General features: G+C 32.9%; 1 protein-coding gene across 4 annotated transcripts in view; it reads right to left on the bottom strand.

Annotated features, from left to right (window-relative positions):
• GLS (glutaminase) overlaps nucleotides 1–17,487 on the bottom strand; it is an 87,905-nt gene that overhangs the window by 26,277 nt on the left and 44,141 nt on the right. For 2 of the 4 annotated variants that reach the window (XM_006046515.4, XM_025277738.3), the window contains 3 exons: nucleotides 15,597–15,773; nucleotides 9,552–9,683; nucleotides 8,543–8,635 (listed from right to left, as the gene is read on the bottom strand). In XM_006046515.4, coding sequence (XP_006046577.1) covers nucleotides 8,543–8,635; nucleotides 9,552–9,683; nucleotides 15,597–15,773 — 402 coding nt within the window. Of the gene's footprint in view, nucleotides 1–5,018; nucleotides 7,622–8,542; nucleotides 8,636–9,551; nucleotides 9,684–15,596; nucleotides 15,774–17,487 lie in introns of those variants that run through there. The other 2 variants (XM_006046516.4, XM_025277734.3) reach the window with 2 other exon arrangements.

Below are 17,487 nucleotides of genomic sequence, written 5' to 3'. Positions count from 1 at the left end.
TGTTCTCTGAAGTTTCTCTTTCAGGTAAAAAGAGGAAACATTAGGCACAAATATTTTATTGGTATGATTAAGTGGGTTAATGGTATTAGTGAAAAGAATTTTAACAAAATCATTTGTCCTACAACTTCAAAGGATGTCAATAAAGTTCCATTCTGCAGAAACTGTAACATGTATTCATTTCAATTCAAAGCAGAAAATATTATTTAGTTCATGGATCCACAGATGCATGTATTCAAAGTCAATTGTAAAATAAATTACCAACAAGTTACATCATATTGATAAGTTCATACTTGATCAATTGTGAATTTAAAAAAATAACATTTTAAAGAAAATAAGAGTGACAAATGTTAACAACATGTAATGATTTGGAAATTAACCTACCAGCAATATGAAGGTTTGAAAATGAAAGCCCATTTTATGAGCAACTCTGATATAATTTTTAAAGTTATTTCATTTTAAGCCCAAAATGAGTTATTGTTAGGAAAGGATGAAAAAGAAACAATACTCAAGATGAACAGATTTTGAGTTTTTCAATTAGGATTCTTTAATTTTGAAGTCTACAAGAAAAAACAAAACAGACCTTGGATGTAATTAAATTAATAATTGATATAATTCTATCCATCATTAATCCCCCTTAATGGATAAAAGACTTAAGTTTTATGTTATCCCCTCAAAGGAGGAATTGTAGTGATCCTTATCGATGATTTATGAAAGGCACACACAAAATAATGAAAACTCGTCATTTGAAGCTAAGGAAAAGTTTAACAAAGAGACCAAAAATCATGATTTTAATTTGGATCTTACAATGGAATACCCAAACATGAATAGTTATATCTGTGTAACTAATGCTAGTATTTCAGCATCATTCTAATTTAATAGATAAAATGTAAAAGTAAGCATTCAATAAAAACAAGCTTATACTGAATGAGTCAATTTCTTAAAAGTTCAGGTTCTCATTTATACAAACTTGGGGGGAGAAGAGTTTCCTAGACAAGTTTAAATTTTGAGAAGAAACAGTAGTTTTTTGTTTTTTTTTTTTTTTAACGAATAATAGTAAAGTTTTAACATTTAAGTCAACTCTTTAAAAAATTAATGCATTTCAAGAACAGCAATATATATCTCCTTCATAAAAAAAAAAAAAATCCCAGAACTATAAAGTATACTGATACCGAGGATAATACACACAATAAAGTAACAGGCAACTACGGAACCTTTTTCTGAAGCCACTCAAAGAACCAAATATCTAAAGCAGAAGCAATGGAACTAGCTAGGTATTTTGCACAGTATGTGCTGGGAAAGGCTAACTGGAAAAAAAAAATTTTCCATAAAACATATTTTTGGAACTCCAATAACCTTTTCGGTACTTGAAAATCTCTTTTACTTATATATTTAGCCTAATCTCAAAGCAATTTATTTTAAAAAGCCAAGGGTGCAATATTTATTTTTAGAGTCACATTTCTGTTACCCTTTTAGTTTCTTTCAAAGATTCTGGGGTCATGATTTATTTGTAGAACTACTGTATACTTGTGACATACATTTCTAGCTTTATTAGTCTTTATAAATGTGGCATATAACTATATATTAGAAAAATACAATTAGTTTTAATAAACAATGATGGGATGATTAGTTTGCCAAATAACGTACAATCTTATTAACCAGTACTGCCAATTATACCTGGAGAATTCCATGAACAGAGGAGCCTGGTGGGCTACAGTCCACAGGGTCACAAAGAGTCAGACACGACTGAAGCGATTTAGTGTGCATGTGCGTGCACACACACACAAGATAAAAATAACCAACAAATAAAAGGCTGTCCCAAAATACATAAAATAAACCAACCCTATCAAAGAAGGTGGGGGGAGTAAATGTGCTAATTGAGAAAGCAAGGTGCTACCTGGAAAAGCGGGTTGGGAGGAATGGGAGTTTGTGGTAGATAACCTTCAAGAGTCCTTTCCAGCTCAACCATGTGATTCTAATAAATTACAAGACTACAGTAAATGAAAGAACAAAGACCTAGAACAGCTGAACTGTATTTTAAAAATAAAAGAAATTCTTCAGCTATTTATAGGATATGAATTAAAATTATAACTAAGAGTTTCAAGTAGAATTGTTAGGCAGGAGAGATTTTCACTATATAAAAAATCTCCAGAAATATAATAAATAGAAATTTAAAACTGTTTCAGGTAAGAATTTTTCCTTTTAAAAGCTAAGCCTTCCAAACAGGTAATTTCAACCAGCTGAGACATTAGGATTGAAAATATTTTAGCAAGGTTTTACTTGATGAAATAAAAATCATTATTTTTTGATAATACTATGTCCAGAAAAATAAGATCCTCAGATATTAAAATTTGACTTAAGTATACCAAAATTGTCCTTTACCACTGAGATTGTAACTAAAATACTTCCAAATTAGTAAACGAAATTTAAAGTCTAATAATAATACCAACATTATGAGATCAACTGCCAGAATTTGTCATTTCATTACTCTTTCCTTTGAGCCTCCATGCTGGACTGCTTACAAGTTCATCAAAGTACTTGGAATCAAGGATCATTACTTGTTCATTTTTTTTTTAATGTAACCAAATGTAACAGTTCCCAACAAGAAGTGTTTTGTATATTATGCCCCAAATACCAAAAATGCAATGTGCCAAGTGCTAATTAGTAGTCTATTCATTTTAATTAAAGATAAATGGATTAGGAAACCATTATAAAAGTTTTGATCAACACTGGTTTTACATCTTTACATATCTTAAAAATCTCCATAGCTACAACTTATTAAAATTACTAGGATAACAATCTAAAATAAGGTAAACTAATCAACCTTAAACTTCCTTTCATATGCTCATAAAACATAAATTTAGAAAGGAACATTTTAAAACTACAGGAAGAGAATCAATTCATTAAATAAAGACTTCCATCAGTCTACTTAGTATTTTTTTTTAAGTAAGTACCTTTTCTATTACTATTTAAGGACTCTAAAAAAAAATCAAGTTTTGCGAGCTCTGTTTTATACTAGATAATTTTGTCCTAGATTTACAGTATTTTTAAGAATTCCAGACTAAGACAGTGTTAATTCCTGCCCTTCTCTTCTCAAGGGAATCTTCCCAGGCCAGGGATCAAACCCAGGCTTCCCACATTGCAGGTGGATTCTTTAACCATCTGAGCCAGCAGGGAAGTTCAGTATATTCCTAAACTTCTTCAATGTGTACTGCATGCTATTCACATTAATAAACTACAACTAGGGCACAGAGAGGGAAAAAAGGATTAAATTCCTTCCATTTCTAAACAGTGTAGAAAGCAAATGTAACTGTGTTACAATTTAAAATAAAAGTGGTTGAACTTGATATACTTGAATCTATGTTCATGCATAATTTTGGCTTTGAACTACATGACAGTGAATGGACAAAAGTCTACTCTGAAAAAATCTGAGTAAAAATCTGAGGGATGGGCCACGATGAATCATAACAAGCTCTACCTCCACTTCATCTGGTTTTAATTAAATATTACACTTAATATAAAATGGTAAAGGAAGAACTGAATAGAAAGCATGTTATTCGTTAAAAAACTAAAAAATGTGCACAAGTTTTGGAATAAAGTTATTCCATAGAGTAAACTGTTGTAACTAAGAAGTCCATTATTTAAGTTGTATACAATCCTTCCATATAATAATTTTGGAAACTAAAGTCAGCTTCCACAGGAAATCTGATGTTCTTGCTTTCCCTTTTGTGGAGTTCTCCAATATCATTATTCTCCTCTCTAACAGTGCTAATAGTGAATGGGAGCAAAACAGAAACCACATATCTTTAAAGGTAAACTGAAACAAGTAAAATATGCTATATTTTATAAGGTCTGGGTCAGCAAAAATTCAAAGTTCTTCTACAACAAAACCTAGATCGATGAACCATTTATACAGGACATACTGTGTATAAATAACTGGTACTGGTTTTCAGAATATAAATGGATGGATAAAGACATAAATACATAGATATCTATTATATACACATACACATACATTTATATAAATTATCATGATACAGACTGACAATATCAGTATATATTCAGTGGTTCTTTCCACACACATGCATGCCTATGAAACTACACTTTCAGACCAAGCTCTCTGAGTTGCCTGTTTCAAAGGGACTAAAAACAACAACAAAACAACCCCAAATGTATCTTTAAAAGCTAGTGATCACAAACTTACAAACTGAATGTATCATGACACTGGAACTCCCTATTTATTAGTCCCAAAAGAACAGTATGGAAAAAAATCCCACAGATAAATAGAAATTTCTATAAACAACAGTATTTTCCCTTCAAACAGTTTTAAAAACTTCACCAATATATTTGGGATGTTTCTCTGGATGTGAATGGAAAATTTCTTCAAACAAAAACTTAAAGTACTGTATTTGACCTACAATGCACATAACATTATAATTTGGACCATGCTGTAGAACTATACTAAGTTCCTTCTGAAAATTAAATTTCTTAAAAAGTAGTTAAGGTGAATTTCAGTTTTACAGTTTTTCTACTAAATATAAATTCTACTGAGGCTTACAATTCTATTCTAACGCAATACTACTCTGATTTTAGCAACATTTCTCCTATTCTGGACAACTGATAAAGCAACAATTACATAGTGAATCAGTGATGTTCTTGCTCAGAAAATAGAATCTGTAAATGGAGGAGAGCTTTTTTCCCTAAGTCGTTAAGTGGAAAAACAACAAAAAAAAAAAATTAGGAAAAAAGTCTTTATTCAATACTTCTAATACAACCAATTGAAAAACATCCTCCCCGAAAATAAGAAAAAACCCACCAACACTATACTACATTAAAAAAAGAGAGAATCAAATGAAGCCTTTGAGTATTTCTATAGTTTCTCTTCACAGAAGTCTCAGAATTAACTAAAATTATAAAGCATTTTTATTATATCTTCATAAAGCATGACTTTTAAAGTTAAAATTCCATTTGTTATACTTAAAATACTGGAGTTGCTTTTATAAAAAAAAAAAACAATAAAATCAGCTTAAAATAAATTTATTGTACAATACAAAAAGTAGGCATACTGGAAAATAAAAGGTACATTAATATACAAAGCAAATAAAAGAAAGCTAAATAACACAAATGGATTAATCCAAACACTAAGATAAAATGCACAACATTTATGCTAAAAATAAAGTATTTCAGAAAGGATATGCATTTCAAATGAAATGTTAATGATGGAAAAAAAAGAAAAACAAATATGCTAACTTCAAAATGCTTGAATATCAAGAATCAGTAATGGCATAAAACATTAAATTCAACAATACTGGGTACTTTTCAATAACTTTATTTGAAAAGGTATAAAATACTGAAAGAATCAAAATAATGTTTTTAAATCTGGCAAAGATTTTCCTCTTTTTTTTTTAAAGTAAAGTTTGAGGACCTATTCACAATATCTTTCTTCTTCCATTTATACCTTCCTACAAAAACTTCTGGATGCTCACTTTAACAGGATGAGTAGCTTAGAAAACCCTTCTCCACTAGTGTGTATTTAAGCCTTATCAACATAGTAAATGACACAAATTAACATCATTTTGAAATCTGTACAAATGTGGATACAATATGAAACATGAAATTTTCATTTTATAAAGTAAAACCCACCTCCAAATGAAACAGTAAAATATAACAATTACAGAGCGTGGGAGAGGGGAGCCTTTTTTTGGGAAACTACCAATTAAAGACATTCAGTCCCCTAACCACAAATAGTTCTGTATATTAATATGAATCACACTGTTCAAAGGTATAGCAGAGTTAAGGTATAAATGTATGGAGAGAACAGACACATCACTCTCATGTAAATGGCCAAACCAGAAACATCCAGTTAGGATATGCATCTGTACATCAGAGGAACAATTAGCCATAAAATCCTTGGCTAATATCCTCTAAAACTTACTGCATAACTATTTTTTAAATATGTTTAATACTTCAGTTGGGCCAAAAGGCTTTTAAACAAGTTTGGAAGAGAACTTCTTTTCCTAATATCATAGTTCCCAAACTCATATAATCAAGACTTTCTACATCTGTGTTTGCACTTGCATCTAAACCATCTAGGAAAATAATTTTTGCTACACTGTAATTACTATTTTAGACTTTACCCTATACCACATGTATGCCATGATACTAAGAAACTATCAAGTTCTCCTTCTGACTCCATCCCTGTCCCTCCAAAATCTTGAAGCTCTTGGGAACTGTGGGGAGAAATAGAGAGGTATATGGAGGAAGGAAGAAGTATGAATAGGATCCTACAAAACTTTACAATTACTTTGTCAAGACAGACTTTAAACATTGTGAATTATTTCAAATTTAGGCTGTGTTGAACCTATAGTCCTCTTAAAAACAAGTTTTGATTCTCAATATTGCATTATTATAACTGAACAAAAGGATTAAAATCTAACAGGTATTTTAGTAGCATACTTACTACCTTCATACTGAATTCATTTCCTAACTACTTTCAAATAAAACAAGCTTTATGAGATGTAATTATAATTTATTGCAAAGTTCATTAGCATTTGTGAAATTATTATAATTATCAAAAGCTAAAAACCAAAATTCACCATTCACACTTAAATATAACACAGAAAAAGTTATGTGGGTAATATGAAAATAAAACTGTTCAGGTAAACATTTCACTTGGAAGGCAGTCACTGCTGCTCCTTCTGAGTAACCATTATGGGTTTTTAACAGTGAAACATGTCATTATCTTACATCGGAAATTCTTTGGCTGGAATGCTTTAGTAACATAAGACACTCCTGTACATAACAATTCTGACAGAACAAAGGAGTTGAAAGTGAAAAAGCAAAGATATTTTAAAGTGTTTTATAAAATTTTAAATAAATTTAAAAAAATTTAAAGCCAAAAAAAAAAGCAAAGCAAATCTATCTGCTGCTATATTAAATAATTTGGAAATTATAATTATGTTTTTATTTTTGTATTTAGCACAGAAATACTTTGTATTGCTACTGGAGACACCATGTCAATTTTAAAACTGGAAAATAAAAAAATGTGATGAAATTTATGAGTTCAATGTGTGGGTTTCAGAACCAAGAAATTACAAATTTCTGTTATTATTTTAAAATGGGATTATTTGACTACATATAGTTAAAATTTTAATTACACCAAGAAAAAATTTAAAGAAATTTTTCCTTTCATTAAAAAAAAAAGTAAATCTGCTTTATTTGTACTTTTTAAAAGACTGACAAATCCACTTTTTAATCTATTAACTTTACACAAAGACTTAAAAAAAAAAAAAAAAAGCTTTATGGCTCCAGCACCCAAGGTTGAAAGCACAAAAAACTCAATAAATATAGTATGCAAAAAAAACTAAAGATGTTTGAAAGGTTAAATGAAGAACATTCTGAAACTAGAACCCATTTCTTTAGCTTTTCTCTCCCAGACTTTCCATTCTATATACTACAGTTGTAGAGATGTCCTCATTTGACTCAGGTGACACTTTTTTCCATACTGTCTCTTTTAAAGCAAGTTCTTGTTGGAGACTTTCATAGTCCAATGGTCCAAAGGAATGCTAGTTGTTCAAGCAACATACATAATTTATTAGTGCACTTGAGTGAAGAAAGGTCCAAGCTATAAAATGGTATTTTTCAATGATGAATGTTATTAAAATCTGTTAGCATTTTCACCCACCACCATCTGATGTTTTGCTCCATGTTACTCATGTTGACGCCCATGGAAGTTTCTATTTTTGTCAGCTTTGCATAATTCATAGGAAAATTTACTTAGTATGTGTTAAAATTTTTTTCTACTTATAAGTGCTTCGCACATATTAGCTTCAAGTCTAGTTAGGTAATTTTATTCTAAACATTTCCACTTGGGATACAAAGGAATTTAAATTCAAAACAAGTCCCTTAATGCAGTAAACAACAACAAAGACAAAAACAAAATCTTGTTCCTGAAATTAAGTCCTGACTCCTTTAAAAAGGAGTATATATGTGCAAAAATATGAAGTCAAACACACTGATAAAAAACAAATATCACTTTAAAATAACAGTGTCAGAACACTGCATTAAACACTTTCTGTAGAAAAATACTTCATCTATAGTGACACATAAAACTTACTATGAAGCTCTGTAAGGTCTATCACTAATACTATAACCCCTTTCCACTTATATATCCATCCACATAAAGATAAACTTCACTTTGAGACTATAACTGACAAATATTAAGAGCAAAAATAGGTTTTCTCTTTATAGCATGCAGCACTTTCCAATATGTTTCCTTTTAACAGTCAATTCTTAAAAATACTGCTAAAACAGCAGAAAAATGGGGAGAAAACTCTGCTCCTAGGCTAACCAGTTTCAATTTAAATAAAACTAATATATAGTATGTATGTCCAGGATGATAACGTCAACAATTCAACATTGCTCATTTGTTATTAGTAAAAATATGAGGCCACTAACAATTAAAGTAAGTTTTATTTAAACTGGTGAACCTCATTTTCTCTCTCAAAAAAAGTTACATAATAACCTAAATAAGAATTTTGCTTACCCTCTGATCACCACCTTCTCTTCGAGGATCAAGTTTTTTAGCAAAGTGTCTCAAATTATCATAGTTATGGAAATTACACAGAGAAACAAGATCCTGTAATTAAACAAAACAGGTATTATAAGAAACTGGCTTAGTCAATGGCTATTGTTTTTCCATATTTTAACAAATTTCACTAATACTGTTCAACTTAACTACTATCTCAAAGAAAGTACCACTGCATGTTAATAAAGCTGCATGATGTATCAAGAAGACTGAAGTCAATATGAGAAGACATGGACTATAGGTATTTGAAAATTTACTACCATAATCCTAAGGCTCAGGCACTCAAAATGTGTAACTTTCATTTTCTGTAAAATGGGCATTATAATAATAGGCCACATGAAGTAATTATTCTATCAAGTAACTATAGCACCACAAAATATAAAGAAATACTATGGTTACAATGTATTTTAATCTATAAGGAATCCAATGTCATTCTCTAGTTTTTGTAAAATATTAAAAAAACTGAAAAATAAACTGGTATTTTAAAAGGGAAGATCTGCAGAAAAAATTAAGATACTCAGTGCAGACTCTAGGAATTAGTAAATGTAAATAAAACCAGAAGATAGATACTGAACTACTTAACAGTAGTAGTAATTTTAAATTGCAGTACTTATTTCCTTAAAAAAGAAAAAAAAAAGACTCAATCTTTCACTTATGGTGAGGTTTAAATGACTTCTCCAAGTTTAATGTCTTTTGCTGATCTTTTAGAAACTGAAAACTAATTACAACCATGAAATTAAAACTTAAGCATCAAACAAATTTGTAATTTGTGAGGATGATTATATGGGAGCTGTCTGGTAGAGGCAATTTAAAGTTCCTTTGCAAACACTAACATGGCTATTGAGTAACTGACAGACTGGCAGTGAGAATGCAAACAGTCAAACTATGGAAATGAGTAATAAAGTAGAACCATCAGATGGCTTAACTTATATGATTTTCATTATTTTCATTAAGAAAATATGCTTACATGACAGAAGTGAATTCCCTTAACACTGTTGCCCATCTTGTCCAGAGGAGGAGACCAGCACATCATGCCCATGACATTGGGGACAACTAAAAGAATGCCTCCAGCAACTCCAGATTTTGCAGGAAGACCAACCTGAAAATAGTTTGAAAAAATAGACACTTATGTTAACATTTTAAAATAAGAAAAGTTATATCCAACAATAAGGGAACTGGTTAAAATATTACAGAGTATTTCCATATAGTAGCATTCCAACATTAAAACATAGATAAGTATTAGATTGGTGCAAAGTAATTGCGGTTTTGCATTGTTGAACTCTGCCATTTGATATTGGAACACATTCTTAAGTGTGGTAATGCTGTACATTATTTTAATGCACATTTCTTGCTTTATGTTTTTTTCTTTTTGTTAATGACTTATAGCATGCATGTGTGCCAAGTCATTTCAATCATGTCAGACTCTTTGCAACCCTAGGGACTGCAAGTTCCACCAGGCTCCTCTGTACATGGAATTCTCCAGGCAGGAATATTGGAGTGGATTGCCATGACCTCTTCCAAGGGATCTTCCCAACCCAGGGATTGAACACACACATTTCCTGTGGCTCTTGTATGGCAGGCAAATTCTTTACCACTGAGTCACTGGGGAAGCCCCAATGACTTATTACTTGCTGTTTATTTTAGACAGGGGAAATCATGTTAGACAAAAAGCGAATTTCGGTGATTTTCTTATCTGAGTTCAAAATGGGTTGTAAATCAATGGAGACAACACACAACACTAACAACACATTTGGCCCAGGAACTGCTAACAGTGGTGGTTTAGGCAGTTCTGCAAAGGAGATGAGAGCCTTGAGGATAAGGAGCACAGTAGCTGACCATCAAAAATAGACAATGACCAACTGAGAGCTGGGTGACAATATACAGCCTTGACGTACTCCTTTTCCTATTTGGAACCAGTCTGTTGTTCCATGTCCAGTTCTAACTGGTGGTTCCTGACCTGCATACAGATTTCTCAAGAGGCAGGTCAGGTAGTCTGGTATTCCCATCTCTTGAAGAATTTTCCACAGTTTATTGTGATCCACACAGTCAAAGGCTTTGGCATAGTCAATAAAGCAGAAGTAGATGTTTTTCTAGGAACTTTCTTGCCTTTTCGATGATCCAGCCAATGTTGGCAATTTGATCTCTGGTTCCTCTGCCTTTTCTAAAACCAGCTTGAACATCTGGAAGTTCACAGTTCACATACTATTGAAGCCTGGCTTGGAGAATTTTGAGCATTACTTTACAAGCGTGAGATGAGTGCAACTGTGCGGTAGTTTGAGCATTCTTTGGCATTGCCTTTCTTAGGGATTAGAATGAAAACTGCCCTTTTCCAGTCCTGTGGCCACTGCTGAGTTTTCCAGATTTGTTGGCATATTGAGAGCAGCACTTTCATAGCATCTTCTTTTAGGATTTGAAATAGCTTGACTAGAATTCCATCACCTCTATTAGCTTTGTGGAAGTGATGCTTCCTAAGGCCCACTTGACTTCACATTCCAGGATGTCTGGCTCTAGGTGAGTGATCACACCATCATGATTATCTGGGTCGTGAAGATCTTTTTTGTACAGTTCTTCTGTCTTTTCTTGTCACCTCTTCTTAATATCTTCTGCTCCTGTTAGGTCCATACCATTTCTGCCCTTTATTGAGCCCATCTTTGCATGAAATGTTCCTTTGGTATCTCTAATTTTCTTAAGAGATCTCTACTCTTTCCCATTCTATTGTTTTCCTCTACTTCTTTGTACTGATCACTGAGGAAGGCTTTCTTATCTCTCTCTCCTTGCTATTCTTTGGAACTCTGCATTCAAATGCGTGTATCTTTCCTTTTCTCCTTTGCTTTTCGCTTCTTTTCTTTTCACAGCTATTTATAAGGCCTCCTCAGAGAGCCATTTTGCTTTTTTGCATTTCTTTTTCTTGGGGATGGTCTTGATCCCTGTCTCCTATACAATGTCAAGAACCTCCATCCATAGTTCATCAGGCACTCTATCAGATCTAGTTCCTTAAATCTATCTCTCAATTCCAAACAGGAAAAGGAGTACGTCAAGGCTGTATATTGTCACCCTACTTATTTAACTTACATGTAGAATACATCACGAGAAACACTGGGTTGGATGAAGCATAAGCTGGAATCAAGATTGCTGGGAGAAATATCAATAACCTCAGATATGAAGATGACACCACCCTTACGGCAGAAAGTGAAGAACTAAAGAGCCTCTTGATGAAAGTGAAAGAGGAGAGTGAAAAAGTTGGCTTAAAGCTCAACATTCAGAAAACTAAGTTCATGACATCTGGTCCCATCACTTCATGGCAAATAGATGGGGAAACAGTGGAAATTTATTTTTTTTGGGCTCCGGAATCACTGCAGGTGGTGACTGCAGCCATGAAATTAAAAGATGCTTACTCCTTGGAAGAAAAGTTATGAGCAGCCTAGACAGCATACTAAAAAGCAGAGACATTACTTTGCCAACAAAGGTCTGTCGGTCAAGGCTATGGTTTTTCCAGTAGTTATGTATGGAATGTGACAGATGGACTACAAAGAAAGCTGAGTGTTGAAGAATTGATGCTTTTGAACTGTGTTTTGGAGAAGACTCTTGAGAGTCCCATGGACTGCAAGGGGATCTAACTAGTCCATCCTAAAGGAAATCAGTCCTGAGTGTTCACTGGAAGGACTGATGTTGGAGCTGAAACTCCAATACTTCAGCCACCTGATACAAAGAGCTGACTCATTTGAAAAGACCCTGATGCTGGGAAAGATTGAAGGCGGGAACAGAAGGGGATGACAGAGGATGAGATGGTTGGAAGGCATTACCAACTCAATGGACATAAGTTTGGGTAAACTCTGGGAGTTCATGATGGACAGGAAGGCATGGTATGCTGCAGTCTATGGGGTCACAAAGAGTTGGACACAACTGAAGTGACTGAACTGAATTGAGAGCAATCATCAAAGCTGATCCTCATAGCTACACGAGAAGTTGCCCAAGAACTCAACATTGACCATTCTATGGAATTCGGCATTTGAAGCAAATTGGAAAGGTGAAAAAAGTTTCTTAAGTGGGTGCCTCATGAACTGATCAAAAATAAAAAAAATCTTTGTTTTGAAGTGTCATCTTCTCATTCTATGCAACAACAGTGAATCATTTCTTGATCGGATTTTGACATGAAACAAAAAGTGGATTGTATATAACAACTTGCGACAACCAGCTCAGTGGTTGGACTGAGAAGAAGCTCCAAAACACTTCCCAAAGCCAACCCTGCACCACAAAAAGGTCATGGTCACTGTTTGGTGGTCTCATGCAGGTCTGATCCACTACAACTTTCTGAACCATGGTGAAATCAATATAACTGAGACGTATGCTCAGTAAATGGATGAGAAGCACTGAAAACTGCAACGCCTGCAGCCAGCACTGGTCAACAGAAAGGGCCCAATTCTCCTCTATGACAATGCCTGATGGTATGTTGTACAACCAAGGCTTCAAATTTGAACGAAATGGGTTACAAAATCTTGCCTCATCTGCCATATTCACCTGATCCTCGCCAATAAGACTACCACTTCTTCAAGCATCTCATTAACTTTTTGCAGGGAAAACACTTACACAACCAGCAGGAAGCAGAAAATGCTCTCCAAATGTTCATCAAATCCCAAAGCATGGATTTTTACACTACAGGAATAAATTTATTTTTCATTGGCAAAAAATGTGTTGATTGTAATGGTTCCTACTTTGATTAATAAAGATGCGTTTGAGCCTAATCATAATGATTTAAAATTCAGGGTCCAAAACCACAATTACATTTGTACCAACCTAATATTTACCAATACGTTTGTAATATAGTAAATGAAAAGACAGTTACAAAAACAATGAGAAATTATCTCTTCCAAGATGTTTCTCTGTGGTATACTGGCAGAGAAATTCTAAAGAATCGAGATAAGATGGTACTCATTCAAATTAATCCTCTTCAAAACATTTAAGTTTAAATTATGTAAAATTTGACACCAACTATGATAAAAGACAAAATTACTATCATCAGGACAGTGTTTTACTAATGGTTTATTAACAATTTGGACCTCTTACTAGAAGTAATCTTGCACAAAAGTAGCAAAACAAAATAATTACCTGAAGAGAACCTACTAATTTACAGCAAATACCAGGAACAATGGGAGAGTTGTAGTAAGCAAAATCAATACTCTGACAAACTACATGAAAAATGATCCAGTTTTTTTTTATTTAAAAATAAGAAAATAGAGGTAGGTTAAAGGGGAAAGTATAGATTTTTTTAAAAAATAATACAGACACAACAATCACAATGTATGGATAGCCCTTATTTGCATTCAAGTGAAATAAACTATGGAATAATGATTTTTAAGATCATCCAGATAATCTGAACATTGACTAAACTTTTAGTACAGTTGATTTACAATGTTGTTATTTTCTGCTGTACAGCGAAGTGATTCAATTATAAATATACATATTCTTTCCCATATTCTTTTCTATTATTGACTAAATATTTTGATGATATTAAAGGTTAAAATCCTTTTTCGGTTTTTATAGGTAATAATGTTGCTGTGGACTTTTTAGAGTCCTTATCATTTAGAATTACTTAACTATAAAAGGGTAGGGGAAGTAGGTGTAATAAAGATGAAATAAGACTGCTCATGTATTGATAATTACTGAAGTTGAATGCCAGGTACATTTATTTTTTATTAAAGAATAGTTAATTTATAATGTTGTGTTAGTTTCAGGTATACAACAAATTGTTTAAGATATACATATAGTAAGGCCCCTACACACAAACCTTCAAGTTGCAAGCTTTCCAAGATGTGAATGTGCATTTGATTCCAGCAAGGAGGCAGAAACAGTGTCACCAACGTCAAACTTGAGTGAAACCATAGTTTGCCCTCTATCTCCTATTGCCAGTGATCCTTCAGCTCTACCATTTCCCACCTCCTCCAATCAGTAACTCTTCTTGCCTGTTCACTCTACGTCAGCCCCCGTATGCCAGCTGTTGTACTGTACTACTACACTTTAAAGTATTGTGCTGTAAGAGTAAAAATGTTTTACTGTTTTTTGTTTTTTGTTTTTAAATTTTATTTTATTTTTAAACTTTACATAACTGTATTAGTTTTGCCTGTTTTACTGTTTTTTATGTATTATTTGTATGAGAAATATTATAAACCTATTATAGTACAGTACTATATAGCCAAATGTGTTACTTGGGTACCTACACTATCTCTGTTGCACTCACAAATTTGCTCTTGGAACAGAACTTGTTCATATGTAGGGGACTTACTGTGTGTGTCTGTGTGTATATATTTCTGATTCTTTTTCCCTATATATTGAGTATAGTTCTCTGTACTATACAGTTAAACAGGTCCTTGTGTCTGTGTGGCTATTTCTCTATTCTCTATACAATTTCATTTGTATCTTTTCTTTTTTAAGATTCTATACAAAAGTGGTATCATATGATAATGCACCAATTTTTCTATGTTTAACATTTTCAAAATAAAATTTTAGGGCATTACAACTTGATATAGAATGAAATAAAAGAAGTCGCTAACATTTCACAAGTGGCAAATGCACAACAGAGCTCAAAGGAATATATTTCTAAGTTTTAACTTGAATACACTTTAAATCCTTTAAAACAGCTACGGTTGTAAACAAAGATGCTGAACACCACAGTTATGCATGCACTCCTTCTGAACTTAAAGAATTCCTGAGGTACCTAATCACACAATATTAAATACTAGTAACTAAATGTAAAGTCTGTACTAAGCTTCTACAGTGAAATGCCTTAAAATAAAAGTGAAAAGGACCTATAGATTAAACTTCAAGTTCTTAAGAACATGTCATAGGCTGCTTAACTCTATTTCTTACTAATTCCATAACAAATTAACCTTGAGAACAAGCCTCTCTCTCAAAAATTAATGGACAGCTCTAGAGGCAAAGTTCAAACTGCATCTTAAAAAGAAGCTAGTCCAGACTAGTTTCCTCTCAGAGAAATTAAGATCAAACAATTACTTACATGGAAAGCAAACTGCCCTGAGAAATCATACATGCCACAGGAATGCATCAAACTGAGTGTATTCCGAACTGCTTCAGGACTCAGTACTCTTTCACCAGTGATTGGGCAGAAGCCACCATTAGCCAGTGTTGCTGCCATCACACTAGCTGACTCACAAGTTACTTCAATGGAGCACAGCTAAAAGGAAGAAAAAATTAAATTCTAAAAATTTAGACTCACATTATTTTAGTACAGTTGACCTCTAAGACGATCGATTTTATCTAGTATTTCATAGAGATCTGAAATCTTTTTTCCAAAGGGATAATCTGATGTCATTACACAAAGATTTAAATTTGAACAATGTCCCAACCCCTTTAATGTTTCTCCTAATTCACCAGTTAATTCAGTCTTTCAATGGCAGAGCTAGGATAGGAAGAGCTAGACCTTTAGCACTAAGAACTGTAAATTGCCTCATGTGTGATATTCAAGCTTGCTTAAATATTAATGCTTTCTGTAGGATATATAAACATAATTATTTTTAACTCAACAGGGAAAAAAGAGGGATGAGCTATTTTTAAAATAAAGCAACATACATAGGTATTATGATACTTAGCATCTACATGAAAAATTGCTCCTTTAAGGAAAAAAATGTCTGACATCTTGCCTATAATAAAGCTCAGTATCCTTATACGGCAACACACAAAGGACTACAGGAAAAAATCTAAGTTCTAGCCTGAATGCTCTGTGTGCCTAAACCAAATTTGTTGCTTTTACACTGTTTATTAACATTCAAATAGCTATTTGATAGTGACTATGATTCCTGGATATGGTATAATGAATTAAAAAAGCAAAGTCCAAGCACACTGTAGGGTAAAATTTTTGCATTCTAATACAATCAAAATAATGGAAATAGTTTACCACACCAAATCCAAATTTACCCATAAAACTAAAAGAATTAATAAATGCTGCTTTAATTTCATTAACAGCAACCAAAACTGAGGTGAAAGTGGAAGAGAAAGAGAAGATAGGAAGAAGAAAAGACTGAGTTCTCAACTTACAATATATTCTTTACTCATAATTCAAGATCTATCAGAGGCACAAAAGGGTTTGGAAATAGCAATAAGGGAAACTAATTAACTGCAATGAATCAGAGAACTGATTAGGGGCCACTTTTTGACTGGTTTTTACTTTTGGCTCATTATATTAAAACCCCTTCTCTACTTCTCCAAAATTACCAAATCTACCTATAATGCAGACCCACACAGCAAAGACTTATAGTAAAGGTGATTTAATTATGAAAAGTTTTCTAAAAGAAAAAATATTTGAACTCAAATGACCAATTCCTAATTTATAATTAGTATTAATGGAAATTTTGTTTGTCATAAGGTGATACTTCCAATTTGACAAAACCCAATTTAAGAGTACTCTCCTGGTACCCTGACAGATGTTCAGTTAGATGCAGTCCTTCTTCAAAAGAGCAATTAAATTTTCCATGGCTGTCTCCTGATTTCTGCCCTTAAGCATGAAATTTCACAGTAGATTACTAGTACCTAAGCTGTAACAGTCAAATATGTGTACCAAAGGAAAAGAAACTTTAACATATGGAAGAAATCCATACAGGCTAGGGAAAAAATAAGGGCCATTGGATAAATATGACACTGAACTTAATATAACATGTTATAACCGCAAAGAAGCTTCATATACATCTTATGAACTCATCCATGTAATGCAGGAAATTAGATCAAGCTTTTGCCACAGATAATGAAGCCAGGGTTCAGCAGCTTAAACCAAGTCACACGGCTAAAAAGTGGCCAGGTTAGATTTTGATTTTCTGTTGACAGTCTGGATTCCCAAGTCATAGTTCTTCACACTGGGCAGGTGACAAGCTGAGACTTGGATTTCTATCAAGATC

This window comes from Bubalus bubalis, chromosome 2 (genome assembly GCF_019923935.1).
Source record: "Bubalus bubalis isolate 160015118507 breed Murrah chromosome 2, NDDB_SH_1, whole genome shotgun sequence".
NCBI lineage: Eukaryota > Metazoa > Chordata > Mammalia > Artiodactyla > Bovidae > Bubalus > Bubalus bubalis.
The sequence above is the reverse complement of the archived record's forward strand: the minus strand, read 5'-3'. Positions and strand labels throughout refer to the sequence as shown.